General features: G+C 32.6%; 2 protein-coding genes across 4 annotated transcripts; both read right to left on the bottom strand.

Annotated features, from left to right (window-relative positions):
* LOC109349597 lies at positions 5,869-7,661 on the bottom strand. The gene is made up of 2 exons (XM_019590464.1): positions 7,301-7,661; positions 5,869-6,602 (listed from the first exon to the last, which is right to left on the bottom strand). Exons 1-2 carry the CDS (start codon positions 7,330-7,332, stop codon positions 6,050-6,052), a joined length of 585 nt encoding a protein of 194 aa, XP_019446009.1. The 5' UTR covers positions 7,333-7,661; the 3' UTR covers positions 5,869-6,049.
* On the bottom strand, positions 9,601-15,831 carry LOC109349414. 3 transcript variants are annotated; one of them, XM_019590206.1, is made up of 8 exons: positions 15,690-15,831; positions 14,527-14,973; positions 13,552-13,862; positions 13,374-13,427; positions 12,553-13,043; positions 11,778-12,091; positions 11,163-11,324; positions 9,601-9,979 (listed from the first exon to the last, which is right to left on the bottom strand). In XM_019590206.1, exons 2-7 carry the CDS (start codon positions 14,823-14,825, stop codon positions 11,285-11,287), a joined length of 1,509 nt encoding a protein of 502 aa, XP_019445751.1. In that variant the 5' UTR covers positions 14,826-14,973; positions 15,690-15,831; the 3' UTR covers positions 9,601-9,979; positions 11,163-11,284. The 3 variants fall into 3 exon arrangements, with proteins under 3 accessions (XP_019445751.1, XP_019445750.1, XP_019445753.1); XM_019590205.1 differs by lacking the exon at positions 15,690-15,831 and having other exon boundaries at positions 13,552-13,868; positions 14,527-15,337; XM_019590208.1 differs by lacking the exons at positions 9,601-9,979; positions 11,163-11,324 and having other exon boundaries at positions 11,615-12,091; positions 15,690-15,830.

Below are 17,833 nucleotides of genomic sequence, written 5' to 3' on the forward strand. Positions count from 1 at the left end.
TTGCACCGAGCCAACTGACCCCAAACTCGTGGGGGTTTATTAGGGCATTTGAGATCATGTATCGAGCGGCGGGCTTCCCTTGCACTCTGAATCTGTTTTTCTGGATGTTTCGGGTTGGACATCGCACCAACTCTGATGAAGAGAAGGAGGGACGCCATGGCTGGACGAGTCTGATCTCTCGGCCAAGACGGGGGTTGCTGACGCCGTTTTCTTCCAACGAGAAGAAATGGAAGGGCGGCTACTTCAAAGTCAGTGTTCGGCGGGCGTGGAACGATTGGTGTCTCAGTAAGTCGGGCGAGCCGAGGTTTCCTTTTGCTTGGAATGGGGAAATCCACCAGCGCCCCGCACAAGGCTTTTTGGTGGAGATTGGAGATTTAAATCCGGAGGAGGCGAAGGCTGCTGAACTCATATCCTTCTGGATTGACGAGGGGGGAGATCGGGTTTATCTTGTGCTCTTTGTTTGTCTATATTTGTCTATTTTGTTTATTGACATTTTGCTTCCTTTCGTGCAGTTGCCTTAAAGACTAAAATGTGTGAGAAGCTAAGGAAGAGTCTTCTTTTGAAGAGGATTGGTGCCGCTGCCTTAGCTAAAAAGGATGCTGCATCCTCCAAGCGTCAAAAGACGTCATCTTCTGGTCCCTGTCCCACTAAGGGGTCTTCTCGCCAGGAAAGTATGCCGCCTTCTTCAGAGAGTGGGGGGCCGCCCCAGAATGAGGTGGAGAAAGAGTCGGTCCAGGAGGCTCCCGAAACGCCAACAGTTGTACCACCTGAAGCAGTTCCTTCTGCCGAAACTGCCGGGCTCCCTCCGCCCGCATCAACTNNNCTTCTGACCAGCATGCTGGGGAAGAGGTTGGTCGTCCATCCGAGTCGACCAGGAAGAGGGGGGTTAGGGGGCTCAAGATCGTATCTCCCATGTCAACGTCCCCCGGGCTATTGAACAGGCGCTCCTGAATGCCAATGCTAAGGAGACCTTTGACAAGGTACCTCTGTCCGTCTTGCTGCAGAATGTCAAAGGGAGTGCCGTTTTTATTGCCTCTATCCAGAAGTATCTAGAGGTGGACGGGGTCCTGGAGGCGCGGGTGGTGGATGCGGCCACGTCAAAACTCCGAGCTGCACACGAGTCGGAGGAGCAACGACTGGTCGAGGCTCATGCTGCTGAGAAAGCGGAGCTAATCAGGTTGGGCGAGAAAAAAAATGGTAGAAAAATGGTTAGGTAATCATTGTTCTTGAAACAATGGTAGAAAAATGCTATAAGAACTCTACTTATTCTTAATTTCTAGGTAAATTAAATAGATTCTTTAAAAGTTTGCAGGTAGCTAAACTTATATAAATTTATAATTGGTGTACACGATATTTAAATTTCTATTAAGTTTTAGTTAGGGTTTTAACGAGCATCCATCTACATCTGAGCTTTTTAAATATTTAAAATAATTTCTTATACTTTCTTGTGACAATCCAAGGACATGTTTCGAATTTTATATATATTAAAAATCTCGTGAAAATGACTAATTTTATTATATTGTAGATGTTCTAACTTGATAGATTTTGATAGTTTAGACTTAATTTTTGTTAGAGTTCACCTTTAATTTATAAAATATTTTAATTAACCTACTAAATGATATACACTCATGAGTCATGACTCATATTTGTTTCCTTTAGATATAAGTTTATTTTTTTAGTATTTTCTATTATAATATTTGATAACAGTGTCTTGAATAAGACACATACAATTATTCCAAACCAATCGTACTATACGTGTTATTATTGACAAGTTGAATTCTAACTTGGTGTTCTGTTTTAAAAATTCTAATCTTATGAATCAAATCCCATGTTTGATCCTTTGATGAAAAGTCTTGGCCTTGACTCAAAATTCAGACTAAGGCAGGACTCTCTTATCGTTTAAGCTCAGGCAGGGTTGGTAAGAATCCAAAAGCACCGGGTTGAATAACTTTGGCAGGGGCCACGATATACCACGATAGCCCCATGGGATGGTGCATAAATATTTTGTGTGTTCATTTTTCGTATGGAATTATAAAACCTATGCTAACTTGTGTAGTTGCTTTATTTTTTAGCTGTATACAATGATGGTGAAATTTATATATATTTTTTAGGATTATCAATATCTCATTTTATGATTAAAGAATCAATCTCTTTTGTGGTATGTATATCATACTTAGATAGTACATCATATTTGTCTATATGAGCTGGACTGATTATTCAATAATCTTATAACATAAAAAATAATGGAATTGATGGAGATTTTTTTAATAGATATAATACATAATCAATGCACTTTCAACCAAAAACATGAAGTTAGCTTTACAGATTCCGTTGGAGTTGTAATGAGGCACCGATACCCAATAAATGATAATGCACCAAGAACCATCATCATAGCAGGAGTTCATACGAGTATGAAAAATGGTTCTTACATAACATTATAAATGTTTTAGATGCAAAATAATTAATAAGCATAAGTATATATGTAATATTATTTGTAAATATATATAAGGCAAGTAGCAGAGAGCGTGGTTTTCACTCTAGAGAAATTAGAGTAGGGATGCACAACCATGATTCCAGGGGCACAGGGACAAACTGCATAGAGATAATGTTGGTGTGGCATAGAAATGACACAGTTCACAGCATGAAATAGAAAGAAGGGGCCATAAATATTGAATGGGCCTAACACGCTGGAGCTGAGTCATGTGACTTCAACCGCTGTTTGGGAATATTAAGTCCAACACATGATATGTCACATCATATGGTTTTCATTTAGATATTTAAATGTTACCTTATTTCAATTGTTTGATTATCTTAACAAATATTCTAAACTTATTGTTTATGTGTAATATAAAGAAGAAATTGTCTCAAACTGACATATTAAATTTAAAACGCCAAATTTCAGAATGAAATTTCATCTTTCTATCTTATATAATATCGTCACATCCTCTTTAACTTTCTTCCTTTTATTTTATATGATAAATTTATTTAAATTTTAAAATATAATATTATAGTATTCATTTTGCACTTAGCATATCTTATTTAAATTTTGGTAGTACTTACACATGCTCATACTCCCACCTATTTACTAGTAAATGTACAAGCAGTAAATATTTGGAGATATCGAATGAGTTATCAAGTTTAATTATATATTTAAAAATTTAAAAATAATCATATGAATAATAATATATGTATATGATAAATTTATAATACAATTTAATCACTAAAATCCATTAGGAAATAATAGTATAATAGAGAATATATAATATTAAAGTAATACAAAATTATAATTTATAATATTTAATTATAAAATAAATATTTAATTATATGGATATCAGCCAGATAAACATCATGATATTCATTTAGGACTATAAATTATTATTATGAATAAACGTTACCACAAAGGTGGAGCATTTTATCATAATAACTTATTCATTGGTATCTTAACAGAATTCTTTTTCTTTGAAATTTGCTTAATAGATAATTTTGTATTGTTGAGTTGCTTACTTTAATATAAGCCAATGAAAATAATGATAGAATTAGATATTAACAAACGTATTGGATTATGTACCCTAAAAAAGTATTGGATTCAATTTTTGCAAGTAAACTTTCATTTATAGATCGTGTAGCATGTACTAATAATGAATAGTTAACCTCTTCTTTTTTTGGGTACATATAGGTAAACTCTTCTAATTCCCATTACTTTTAAAACAAAAATAAAAAGTGAATTTATTATTAGTTTTCTGCATATGTTTATTTAGGTCGACAAAGAAATGTGTCTAAGATTCTGATTTTTCCATAATACGTACAACAACTAGGCACGACCCAAAAACAGGAAGAGAACAATGCCACCGGCTGTCAGTAGAATACAATCGAGAATGATATAAAACAAATCATATGAAAATGACTTGGGATTGGATATTGTGTTGAATATATCGTATCATGTAAATAATATTGTATGTGAATATGAGATATTATATTGTTGGGTTGTTTATAGCCTATTGTTAGTTTCTAAGAATAAATGGGTTAGTTGGTTAGATAGTTTTAGTATTAGTTAGTTTTTCCTTCTCTTAATATAAAGATTCAATGTAACTTTGTAAATCATCAATTTTATAATCATTCAATGAATGATTTTCTCATTCTTTTTTTCATGCATGGCTCTACCATTTGCTTTACCATTTTCACAGTGTGGTTAAACATTCATGACCAACGTTTTCAAAGATTAATTATTCATAATTATATCTCAATCCAATAAAATTATGACACATTAAAAAAAAATGAGGGGCAAGAAACATACATAATAATTTTTGTTACATATCAATTTTTTTTTGAATGAAAGAAAGTTAAGGTTAAGAATATGCTAATCAGCTAATATATTCCCTTTTAGGCAGGATCTCTCGTCGTACATAATTATATTAATGAAAGTCGCTTTAGGAAGTTTAATATATGGAGATAAAGCTTTTTTTACATTATTTTTTTTCATTTACATTACTCCAACCCGGAATCTAATTTAAAAATAATTAACTCTTAGTTATCAAATGCAATCTAATATTAACATATGATGATGAAAGCCAAAGAGAGTTCTCAATGAACGAATAAACCAATATTCAATTTAATAGATAATAGATTTGTACTAAAACATTATATAAACATTCTTGAGACGGGTATGTAATTAGGAAATCATATTTTTTGTCCTGTATTTTGTGTCACTTCATATGTCATGAGTTATGATTGGTTGAAAAAAATATATTTAAATTAAAAGTTTTATTATTAAGTATTTTTCTAATTAATCACATCTCATAGTATATGAAATGATACAATATTGTAGGAGAGAAGATACAATTTCATGTAACTAGTCCCAACACCCTTACCTTCTCCATCAACCAAAACAACGGTTGCAACTACCGTAAAACTCAAACTAACCATAACGTGCAAGAGATATAATTATTAAGTAATAAAGTCGTTAATATATTTTTACCTAATGGCTTAATATTTTTAGACTAACTCATAGTTATGACACCACAATTTTCTGTTGAAAGTTTAAGAGATTCAAAAAATACACCTTTTCCGGAGCCAAACAAATATTCTCTGATCTACTTAAAAATTATTTAAAGCAAGATATTTAAGTTCATTACAACATTCAAGATGATAAACGTTACAGACTTTTGAATTTTTAATTAACACAAGTTTAGTTTCATAGAGGGGCATGTCAATTAAGTATTGAATTGAATTAAATTCATTAATTAAGTTAGTAATGTTCTACTTTAACAATACCAAATGTTTATATTGCTCTCAAGTGTAGAATTGAAACTAAGAAGAGGAAAAAAAACGTAGTTGATAAGTTAAAAATGAAGCAAGGATGTGTTATGTGTATGAGAGTCACATTACTGGTCACAAAAGAACCTAACATGGTCATTTCGATACAAATTAGATAACTACTATCCTTGCCCTACAAAATGTACTTATGAATTCTGTTTTAGACTCTTTTATAAGCAAATTATAAAGTCAACATAAAGCACTTAGAATTGGCTGCTTTTGTTGACTTAAGATTTATAATCTTAAAGAGAGAAAAATTGTCTATAGAAATGAAATTAACATTGTGACTTTGAGCTATATATAATAGCTATATTACATTAAATCCACTTAAAACTCAGTCATAAAAACCAGTGTTTTGTATTGAGAAGTTAAGTGTATTCAATACACTAAACATATCATGTCCCTTTCCCCATATAAATTTCATTTTTTGTTTGTTTAAGGGGACACTTATTAGAAAGTGGAGGGGAGAGTAAAAATGAGATAGAATGCACTACGAGTTATGAACTCAAGCATCCACTCAGAATTTATATATCTTAGCTTAACCAGAATTTGAGCAACAAACTTATGTTTTTTACTGCAGTTAGAATACGGATTAGCATTTGCCTAAAATTAAATACACTGTAATTAGCAGATACCCATTGAGTAGAAACTTGGTGAGAGGAGGTGAAATTGAAAAACTTTATTGGATGAATTTAAAAAGGCCCAAGTGGATTGAACACTACATGAGTTGGGCTAATCAATTAAATTGTCCAATATCATTAGCCATAACCATTCTACTAAGTGGACTAGGCCCAAGTTTCTTTCTCCAAATCATACTCCTCCTCTTAATAACTTCCATTTGATTTCTTCTTCTAACTTGCATCATTGCCTCTTCCTCAATCACAAACCTTCTCATTAGAACATCATCAGTCAATGATTTACCTCTAAAAACTCTCCTTCCTTCAGTGCTAAGCCTAGCACTAGAAACATGAATCCTTTCATGTGTTGTTGTAGCTTGTAATGATGGTTTTGATCTTGGATAAGTGTTACTTCTTCTTGGTGGAACCTCTGCCTTGAAAACATCATTGTATGAATATATAGGTGCACAAAGACATACCCTTGTGAAGGAATTAGCAACCTTTAGAGATGTTGATTTTCTTAGGTTGTTCTTGTTGGAACTTGGTGTAGGGACTTGAGGAGATTTTGGCATTGTCTTCAATATAGTGGAATTAGATGTATCAATATTTGTGGACTTGGACATACTTTTCCAAAGGGTAGCCATATCCTTTGCTCTTTGATACCAGGGCTTCCTACAATGTGAAATGAAGTGCATATCATGCATGATGAGTTCTTGAGATGGTGTAGGTGCTTGATTCGTAGTTTCATACCCTTCACTATAGAAACAGCTATGCCATATGGAAAATAATCAAGTTGGGTTTATGTACATTTTTTTCCATAACCATAAGAACCATTTTGTATTTTGTATGGTTAGGCTTAGGCCTTGTGTAACAAAGTTAATCGAAACTTACATATGCTAACTGCAAATTCCAAATTTAGGTCTACTGTTTGAATAAGTCTATAAAGTATATCAACCAGAAAATGGACCTTTCCTACCTTTGCGTGAATGATAATTTGGGCTTGGTTTAATTCATTACATCATAACGATTTTGAAGGACTTAGTCTAATAATATTAAGCCAATCAAAATAATAGAATCATAAGATTGTGCTTCCCATTTTTACCAATTTAGGTCTTAGAGGAACAATGCTAGGAATTTTCTCTACAATTATTTCCCAACAAATATGTAGTAATGCTAATGCATATGGCAGAAAGTTGCATACATGAGATTTTTTTATATAATCTCTGAGTATAGATGTTCAAACTTTTTAGAGGAGCAATTATTAGTTAGCAAAGAAAATATAACAATGCTATAGATAGAATTATAGATACTGACATGGGAGTGTGAAAGAGAGAAAGGGATAGATGAAAAGGGAAGTATAATGAACATACCTTATGTTTGAATGGTTCTTTGGTTCTTGCATGAACAAAGAAAACTGAAAGTATGAAAGAGATGGAGGAATAGAACAAGCTAAGGTATTTTCATTTGTAGTGTTGACAGTGAAGGTGTAGAAGAAGAAGAGCCTTTTCTACAATTATTTATTTCAACTCCAACCCCTTTCTTATTTACCTTTGCCATGCTATGCCATGATTCCTTGTGATTTTGAGTGAGATAAAGAGATATTGAAATTTCAAAGCTAGCTAGCAAAGTAAAAATGTCACTACTTTACATTTATTTACCAAGGTGTGGCCCCTAGCTCTTCATAAAGGTAGGGAATGACCTTATTAAATGCATTACTTTCTGGAGCCTTAATCATATTTTGCCCCTAATCTTTATGATTGCTAGGAAGAGGAGATTACAAAGGCCATTATTTGGTATAAAACATGCTTGGCCTGCCTTTATGACAGAAAAATTATGGGCTGCAAAACCAGAATTCTATTCACTAACAAACTCTTAACTCATTCTTACATATAATAATATATCAAGGTAATGATAACTGCATAAAAAATTATAAACAAAGATAAGTTCATTACAAAATATGTTGTAGCTTTTACGTATTATATTTCTTGCATGACTCATTATTCTAACATGCTGAAAGTTGAACTCAAGAACAGCAATCATAACATATATTTCCTCTTTCTCATTGGGTGATAAAATTCTTTAGCCTCTATATCGAATTGGGAATGCTCTGTCAGGCACAATTTAAATTTTTTGCATAGAAAGAAAACTTCAATAAAGCTATCATTGTCATGAAAAGTAAATTTAGTATTTATATAAAAATATGTAAATTTAGGACTTCATTATTTATAACACACACTGTTTGTAAAAACAAGTTCTAAAATGGACACAATTAGTAAACTTAATTGTGAAAAAAAATTACTACGTAGATGTAAACAAGGATGTTTACATTTACAAAACAACGTGTATAAGAAAAATAAGGATATTTGCATCACCAAAGACGTAGATCAACTAAAGGAATGTTGTTAGCCACCTTAAAATACATGTGAATAAAACAAAAATTAAGATGTCTGTAATTCACTTTGCAACAATTTTAATAAAAAAGTCGAGCAATATTTTCTACTTACATGCAATTTAGCCTATTAAAATGGTGGCCGGAGGTTATTTACGCTCTAAATTAGTAATATGCATACTCATTAATAAATTATTTTTAATTCTTTATTGTAAAATTTAATGTCAATTATGAGCATGAATAGTCATTTGAGAGTGTTGAACTGTTGATAGTATAACTCAAATGAAATAAAATAAAAATTAAAAAAGGTTTATTTCACATGTGTGACAACGTGAGAAAAGTTCGTCAGAAATTAAAGCTAATAAATTAAAATTATAAAATCAAAACAAATAATAAATATATCATAGTATATATTTACCAGTTTTTTGTCCAGTGATGTAAAGTCATATTGAATCTTCAAAGTCGAGACTTCAATTCCTATGATACACTTGTTGAAAGAGACAGTACAAAAAAAACCGATCCAATCCTTAATCAAAACAAGAAGGAAAGAAAGAAAAAATTCATACAATTCATCACCACTTTTGAAAAATTAAGTGAAATATATTCCAACTCATATGGTTTTAATTGAATCTAGATTCGTCTATTTTCATTTTGAATTTGATTTTAGCATCCTAGCTATAACCATTATGATGTTTTTCCATGCCAAAAAAACTAAATTGCACATGTTATCAAATTAAATCGTATTTAGGGAAATGTATAGCTGCACATAGCTGCAATTAATTTCTTGCCTCCACAATCTTATCCTATACCTATCACTATCATCTTTCTTCCAACCCAAAATATAGCTAGAAAAGTATCTCTTATAGAAAAGTGGCTATTATTTCCTTTCATGTGGACATCACAATTTGAAAAAAACACTCCATGTCACACATATGTAGATGGAAGGATTTAATTTTAATAACTGTGTGAACTTGTGCAGTGCAATTATTACACAAGCTCCTGCACCCTTTCTTTTTATGATGACAAGGGGGTGTTTAAAGAGAGGAATTTTTTTTTAAATGTTCAAAATTTTGGTGTTATTAGTATATTTCACAATTAATAGCCTATGGCACATGCTTTCAAGCTAGAAAATGATACATAAACAAAATCCACACAAACTCTTATACAATTCATTAGACAATACCTTCAAAATTGTTATTTGGGATGGTGAAGAGTTTATGAAAATAAAATGCTTGTGCAACTATTACCATTCTTTGAAGCCAATTTTTTTAAGGTTTTTAGTTAGATTTATAGTGAAGCCAAATAGAATAATAATGTAGAATTATGTAATGATGTAATGTAATGTAAAGTTTGAAAATTACAAAATCCAATCTGGTTGTAATTATTGTGCCACTTGATGTATTAGTATATTGTTTGGTTAAAGGTGTTGTGGGGATGTATGTATATGTCCCCAAAACTTGAAAAGGCTGCAACAAAGTGAAAAAGACATTATGATTGAAGATGTTGGTTGGCATCTAGGCAATTATCATTCAATAAATATATTGCTACTATACCATATGATAACTAAGGTTTCATGCAGTTAACAGAAGAAGAAAAAAACGTTACACGCAATTTCTTATTTTGCAGCTGAAGTGTCCATAAGTTCCTGTGGTTAAAGCTCCTGCACCCTTCAATAATAATTCCATAGCTAGTTAACAATTGACAAGGGCTTACCTAAAGAGTATAAAATCATCAGATTATGGCACTGAATTCACCTCTAATTTGAACATTTTGTTCTATAAAATTGTTGTTGTTTTGAGTGGCTGGGAGTAGAAGGGGTCAAAAAAGGATTAAGAGGTTTCAGACATCTTTTGCTTTTTGTACATTGTAGACCATGCAAATCATTTCTTTTCTCACTTTGGACTGGAATGGAGAGCTTCCAATAAAAAAAGCAGGAAGGGAGAAATGGTGCTATTGCAGTATGGCCTCTACATCTTTGCCAACTTTCAGAATTTAAGGTCTAGTGAGTAATCTACACTGCAAAAATATCAAAATGCTTTTAAGAAGGAGAAAAAAAATGGAGAAACTAAGAAATTTTCCATGAATTTGTCATTGTCTGTGTAAGGGGCAGAAATGAAAATTGATCTTTTTACTGTGTGGGTAAAGTCAAGATTTATAAAATGTTTATAACAAATTAAATGACACAAGATCCATTCCCTTGGGACTTGGAAATAAACCCTCTGCAGTTTGTAGGAAAACTGCATGGGATCCTCCATAAAAAAAGTGTACTGCAAAAATAGATGTGGTGATCCTCTCTATTTTATGCACATTTCTTCCAAACAAGAATAATGACACATTTGTACTAATAAACGCTTCACTTTATGCAGGACTGAACTTTCTTTTTTGTTTTTTGTCCCAACAAGACATTGTTCTCTAGTAGTGTGTAAGGCCTTGTTAAAAAAAGTAGAAAAAATCAAGTATTTGATTCCGTAAAATGACACTGGTTATGAAGGACATCTACACACTCCGAAATGAATTAGTTCATTATCCATAGGGTGATGGGATATTATTAATAAAAAAAAAGACTTTCTTTTTTGTTTTTTTATAGGGCGTGGAAGACTTAAAAGAAAGAAAATTGTTTGATTGAGATGCAAGCTTCTAGATTTTATTTATAGTTGGATCTAAGATTAAATTTAGCTTCCATTCACATGGCTTTAGGCCAAAATTAAGATTTCACCATTGCAGTGTTACAGAAGGATCAAAGTTAACTAATTTTGGTAAAGCCATGGCAATGAAAGTATACTACAGAATCCAACAACTTTTAAGGTCCATGAGTCATGTAAAACTGAAATCATACATTAGACATTAGTTGGCTAACACTGCAAAGATATCATGATGCATGCATGCCACAATCACGTGCAATCTCTTTCCTTGTTCCAGGTCATTATCTTCTATTCTCATTCATTCTTGTCAGTCACAAAACCCTTTATGTTAGCCCCACTCCCACATGAGGAATATGTGAACTCCTGAATGACAGGGACATTTAAGACCAATTCACTCTTAACATGTTTATTTTTTACTTAAAAACAGAACAAGGGGAAAAAAATAGATCATCATAAAATTGGAGACACTCCAAGCTGAATACTACACCAGATACTACTCTATAGTCTATAGTAGAAGTTAAAACAATTGGGGTCAATCTATAAGGGCAGCCAAGTGATATAAAATTCCTGCTATGAGGGGTTCAGGGAAAGGTTGGGTCCGCTATGTGAGTCTATATAGCAGAAAGACTTATCTTGTATTCGCAAGAGACTGATTCCACGACTCGAACATGTGATCTCCTTGTTACATGACAACAACTTTAACCTTTGTGTCAAAGTTCCCCTTCTAAAAGTACTTATGACAAAAAACGAACTGCGTTGTACTTAAAAATAAACTACAAATTCTTAAATCATACAAATTGAAGTCTTCTAGCTCACTGGCTATCAGGTTCCCCTGAGCATTTCTTGCTCCAAGCACCTGAACCAGCTTTGCGTTCCCCGCGCTTTCTTTTATTCATGAGAATGTTGGCATCTTTATATAAGTATGGCTCGAGATTTGACTGCTCTCGAGACACAGTGGAAGAGTTAGCTGCTACATCAAAATCAGACATGGAATTAAAAGCAGGATGCAGGTTTTCTTCTGCTTCACTTTTCACTATGTCCTGAAGCTTTTCATCGGGATAGTGAGTTGCACTTATTAAAGTGTGCTCCTTCATTTCGGCAACCTCGTGTATCAAGATATTGTCCACCATCTACAATCATCAATGTCAGAAACGAAGATTTTCCGATGAGTACAATCACAAATAGTGATAATTCCAAGTTTAGTTATTAGCATTATCTCAACTCTCAAGCAATAATTTCTAATAGGCTTGATGTTTTATACAGATTCAATCAGAGTATACCAATATTTCAAAAGAATGGCATTTAAAACTACTAATCAAAATCATGAGAAATAAACTATACAGATTGTTTTAAGTAGCAAATGAAATATTCTGGCATGCGGATATAACAAGATTGTAAGTAAATTTATCTATTTCTACTATACTTTACAGTTTATATAACAGACGTTTCTTACATTTAACATATCAATATAAACATCCGAGTAGAACATATTTTATTGCACAAATGACTTATCTAATCAACATCTGATAAGGATATGACAGAAATTATAGAAGAACTAAAATCATGTAATCCATAATTTTATAAAACTTACATTTTCACATAAGTCCCCAGCCTGGGGCGGATGGAGAGTGACATCAACAGAAGACAATAATCCCACAGTGCTCTCAATTATATCAGGAACAATTATGACTTCTCCATAACTCGAAACAGCACTACCTGGCATAACAAAGTCTCCTAAATCAAAATCAGCTACATGCTGATTTGAATTATAAGTAGCCCCAACCGATACCGCGTCTCCATTCTCAGCTGAGATTATAGGACTATGAGCAGAGCTAGTCTGTACATCACCATGAGGAAGAAGAAGACTCAAATTCTCTGATGAAGAAAACTTCGAGGCATTTTTAGACATGATCTCATTCATATGATTCTTCAGATTGTGGATCCTAGCATGTACATTGTCAATTGCCCAAAGGAGCTGCTCCAAAGAAGCATCAGCATCACCAAACTCGGAGAAATATTGATCATATTGATCATCAGTAATGCCAAACCCTTGTGTAGGATCAGCATGCACTTCTGTGATCACTATACCAAAAGATTATTAACAAAATTAGTCAATGAGTCAGACTGTCAGATATAAGTCATAACAAAAGGCAGACTACAACGGTCAAAGACAAATCAAATGAAATATTGCTCTCTTTCTGAAAGCCTCTTCCCGAAAAGGAAGACGGGACAATATAAACAAACCACTAACATAATGAAGTTTAATAAAAAAATCAAGCATTTCATTTTTATTTATTGTCCTTTTCTGTTAAGGGAAAACAATAGAAGACACATTAATGTCATCAGTATGACTTAACAAGTTGTGAAGCAACAACAGCAGTAAGGTACAAATACAAAAAATATTTTTCGTACCCGGATTACTGGAATCATCAGCTAAACAGCCATCAGGATCAGACTTCTTATTCTCTACAATAAGTAAAGGAAAACGTCACACACACTTCTCTGAAGTAGTAGGGATTGATGTTGATAAACAATCAGGAACAGCATGCAAATCAAGTATAAAGATAAATGAGCGCAAAGAAGTTTGTACCAAGATAGGAGAAAAGGTTATGATGTGATGCATATGATGCCACATCAGTGGTATCCTCAACTTTATTTCTTTTCCTTCTTTTTTTGGCCTTACTTCTGTACTGGTCACTTGAAAATGGCAATGATTTTGAACCAAACTCTTCTAATGTATAAAGATCAGGTTCCATATGTTTCCCCTTATCATATTCTGCAAGTTCTTTACTATATTTTAATGCTTGTGACTCCATTTCCTTAATTCTTAGTTCTGTCCATCTGCAATGCCACATTAGAGGTCGTATAAAGTTCCTCCAGTGATCTGTCAACTTCTTTTTGCTACAGTTAAACAGGAAATTAATACACATAAATAACACAAACAACTCGACAATGATTCCTAAAATGATATTGTAATAAACATAAAATGTTCAAGGAACAGCAATTCAGCATAAAATACCTACAAACTAGGCATACTGGTATACCACTATGGCACTATCTCTTGATGATTAGCATAAGGAAGCATGGGTTAATCAACTCTAAAAAAGATACTGGTATGACAGATTTTCGATACTAGTCTTTACTAGATGCAGAATGGAAATTCTTCGAACAAGAGTTACAACTAAAACTATAGGTGATGAGCAATTATATGGACTTAAGAATATAAATTGAAGGTCCTGCAACATCTAAGGACCTGAACAGAGGCAACATTGATAAAAAAAAAAACCTTCTAATGAAACATCAAAGCAAGACATAATAATCCTACACCTCTTATCCTCTTCTAAGAATCATTACTATAGCAGCCTGTAAGCATGTGAAGATTTCAATTCTTGAATTGTTATTAACTATATAATTTGGACATTTGAGTACACACTGCAGATGTATTAGTAACTCTAATTAGTTGTCAACAAAGTCATAAGATTGGGGTTCTTTGTTATGATATTGATTGCTAAATCTATGGCCAAGCAAGAAGATTCAAATTTTACTGGTTTGGAACAAAAATCACCTAATCTGAAATGCAGAACCAAAAGCGCCAATGGTGCATGATGAGTCATTATCACCTATTAATTCTGACTCCACTTCAGCATCACTCAATCTATAACAGTTTTCAGTATCAGATGTAGTGTCAGCAAAAGAACTTGAATTCTCAGTTGCATCAGGGTCCTCATTTTTATTCACTGCCAAATCACCCTTATTTGTCCAACTCACTATATCGACCTCCATGTCTTCAAATACTTTTGCAGTGTTAATTTGTTCATTCAGAAAGGGCTCCACCTTAACAATGGACTTGTCACAGTGAGCCATGTAACTCAAGCCCTTCTATTCCGTCTTCTCCTTAATTGATGCAACTTTTAAAGTGAATTTCAGTTCACCCTCTTTGTAAATTATTTAGCAATGGATGAACATGGCTATCATATGTCTTTCACAAGCTTAGCTCCCCCTCAAAGCTTGCCTGGTCAAATTCGGAATGTTCAAGTTCATAAGCAAATTCAACCACTCGAAAACCAACTCATGACTATACTACTATATTGAATTTAACATCAAACAGTTCAAACAACAGAATAGCAAATTTGACACACAAAAAATGGGTATGAAATTCAAAATCACGAATGAATAAATCAGGAAATCACCAGTAATCTATCATGCAGCGAGTATAAATCAATTTTCATTTGAAACTGATAACAGTAAATTATTCAAGTGCCATTTCAAATTCAGCATGTATTAAAAACCAAAAGGGTGCTGAATGAAATAAATGGAACTGTTAGATAGTAGTGTGCAAACATATTGTTCAATGTATTGCAAATCAAAGCAAATAATGCTGGCAAATTTAAACTTCTTCTATTAAGACAAGAGTTCCAAGAAAGAAAAAGATCCACGAGAAGCTGCTTACAAGTTACAACAAAAGCACGTAAATTATCAATGTAGCAATATAATCTCAAACTTCCCAGTAAAAATAAATCACTGTATCATAATAAAACAAGTAAATTGCAGTATATAAACATTACCACGTGTATATGTTAGTATAGCAACATATAAATGAAAAAACAAAATAGCAGCATATTTACAAGTTAAAAAAAGAAAGTGTAGCTGCATGAGTAAGAAATATGAAGATATATTGAAGTGGGAAATTTTGAGTTGAAGTAACGTGTGAAGAGATTTTGGTCTAACCAGTGAAGGGAGTGGAGTGAAAATTAAGACGCTGAAGCGAAGGAATATGTTTGGCGGCGTTGAAGGAACAACAAAGTGCAAGTGACAACGTTATGAATAAACCTACGAGTGTTGCTTTTTCCTCTCTTCCCGCTTTTCCCGACCACGTGTCTTACCAATGTCTCTTATTCATTTACTCTCTAGTCTCTATTAAAATAATAGGAAAAACAATTGATATCCATGGGCCTCACGCTAAAATTATTTAGAGGGTAGTACATAGTTTACAACAACAATAATTAATATATGAATCAATCAGTAACAATATATTAACAATATAAAAACTTCCAAATATATTCCCATTGTCATTTAAAAAGTAATTCAAATAAATAATAGGTGATATATTTTTTTGGTTTTTCATAAATATTTTTACACTGGAGGCAATTTTGTCAGAGCTGGGAACATTCACTGATATATTCACTGATATATGAGGCTAACTTTTTTAGTAGATATTTTTTCATCCACAAGACTTGAATCTGAGACATTACTTAAGGAGACCAAACATGTACTACTTGACCCAATACTCGTTGCTAGATAATATATTATTTGTGTATAAAATTTTTATACTAATAGTTCATAGATATTTGTACACTATAAATAATTGTGTGCTCAATAATTAAAATAAATATTTGGCAAAAACATATATAAATCATCTGAGTTTGGACTTAATGAATGAAAGAGAAAATGAAATTTGTTGACCAACTAAGAATTGGCCTAATGAGTTCAAGAAAATAAATATTTTCTATATAACAACCCATGTCATTGGTGCGCTTGTTTAATGAAGTTGTGTATAAGGTTGCCCATGTAACGCGTTGGCCCGCTAACTGTTTTCCTACGCTAATAACCAAAGTTATGAAATTCGAGCCGGACGTCAAACTGACAGAGGTCCCATATTAGGTTTAACCAGTTTAAACGGTTAAACCGTCCGGTCTGACCAGATGATTTCGTATATAATTAATAATTTTTATTTATAAATATATAATTATATATAAATGTAAAACTTTATATAATTAATAATTATGTATAATTATATTGAAATAATACCTCTTTATTTTTTTTGGACCCTAGTAAAACAAAATATTAGAACATTGTCCCATTTTTTTATATTTTTAAGTGAGCCGTCCGGTTTACTTCCCGGGTTAATCCGGTTTAACCGGGTTTAACACGGTCGGACCGTATTTTCTCCGGTTCAAAACGATCTAACTCTCATTCGGTTAAGACGACAAACCAGAGCCGTTTTCAAGTCCGGTCAATGGTCAGACCGGTCGGACCATCCAATCTGGTCCAGTTCTAACAACACTGCTAATAAGTAAGGTTCTCTAAAAGCTTGCTTAAAGAATGCCATTGAAATGTATTGAAATTCAATTTACATGATTGTATAGGTAAATATACTTTTATTATAAAAATAACTATATTGATGAAAATTAATTATACAACTCATGGCAGTAATATGATAAAACAAATAAAAAAACTACCATTTTCCATAGTAATTTTTTTTGTCTAATTAAGAGTATTCTTCATCATCAGATATAGTCATGTTTAAGTTGAGAATATTCATAGTATATTCAGGTTAACTCTCACACCAAAATCTATGGACGTAATGCATATAATTAAAAACAATAACCTCTTTATTTATTGTCTACTCTATGTTTCTTGGTAGACTATTTTGTATTCTAATCTATTTTTTATATCTGAATTACGATGCATAAATAGCATATATTGAATGATTAGCAGGCTATATAAGGTAACAAATTATCATTCAGCAAAGCCACCATTTGGTCCTTATACTACACATTTGCGTCCTACAAATAATTTATAGGTAGCGCACAATTTTCATTTAGTGCATATACGTGCAAAAAAGATCAATAGCCCTCATGGGTGCAATCTTTAACAAATAAATCAATGTTGTTAGTCAACTTTCTAAAGGCACAATTAACCATTTTTAATTTGGTCTATGCTCCATACATTTTAATTTAGTCTCTATGTCTGGCTGATCATATTTTTAATTTGACCCTTATGCAATACTATAGCTGTTAATCTCTTAAATTAACTCAACATGAACTCTTTTTTTTAATTCTACGTGGGGAAAAAAAATTCACCAGTTTACA

This window comes from Lupinus angustifolius, chromosome LG06, assembly GCF_001865875.1.
Source record: "Lupinus angustifolius cultivar Tanjil chromosome LG06, LupAngTanjil_v1.0, whole genome shotgun sequence".
NCBI lineage: Eukaryota > Viridiplantae > Streptophyta > Magnoliopsida > Fabales > Fabaceae > Lupinus > Lupinus angustifolius.

Excerpts from the sequence above, each read along its gene's own strand:
- LOC109349597 (XM_019590464.1), bottom strand. The coding sequence starts at position 7,332 with ATGCAAGAACCAAAGAACCATTCAAACATAAG. Across the intron at positions 6,603-7,300 it reads AAGAACCATTCAAACATAAG|GAAGCCCTGGTATCAAAGAG; the intron begins GTATGTTCATTA and ends TTCACATTGTAG.
- LOC109349414 (XM_019590205.1), bottom strand. The coding sequence starts at position 14,825 with ATGGCTCACTGTGACAAGTCCATTGTTAAGGTGGAGCCCTTTCTGAAT. Across the intron at positions 13,869-14,526 it reads GGTTCTGCATTTCAGATTAG|CTGTAGCAAAAAGAAGTTGA; the intron begins GTGATTTTTGTT and ends TTTCCTGTTTAA. Across the intron at positions 13,044-13,373 it reads TGATGATTCCAGTAATCCGG|TGATCACAGAAGTGCATGCT; the intron begins GTACGAAAAATA and ends CTTTTGGTATAG.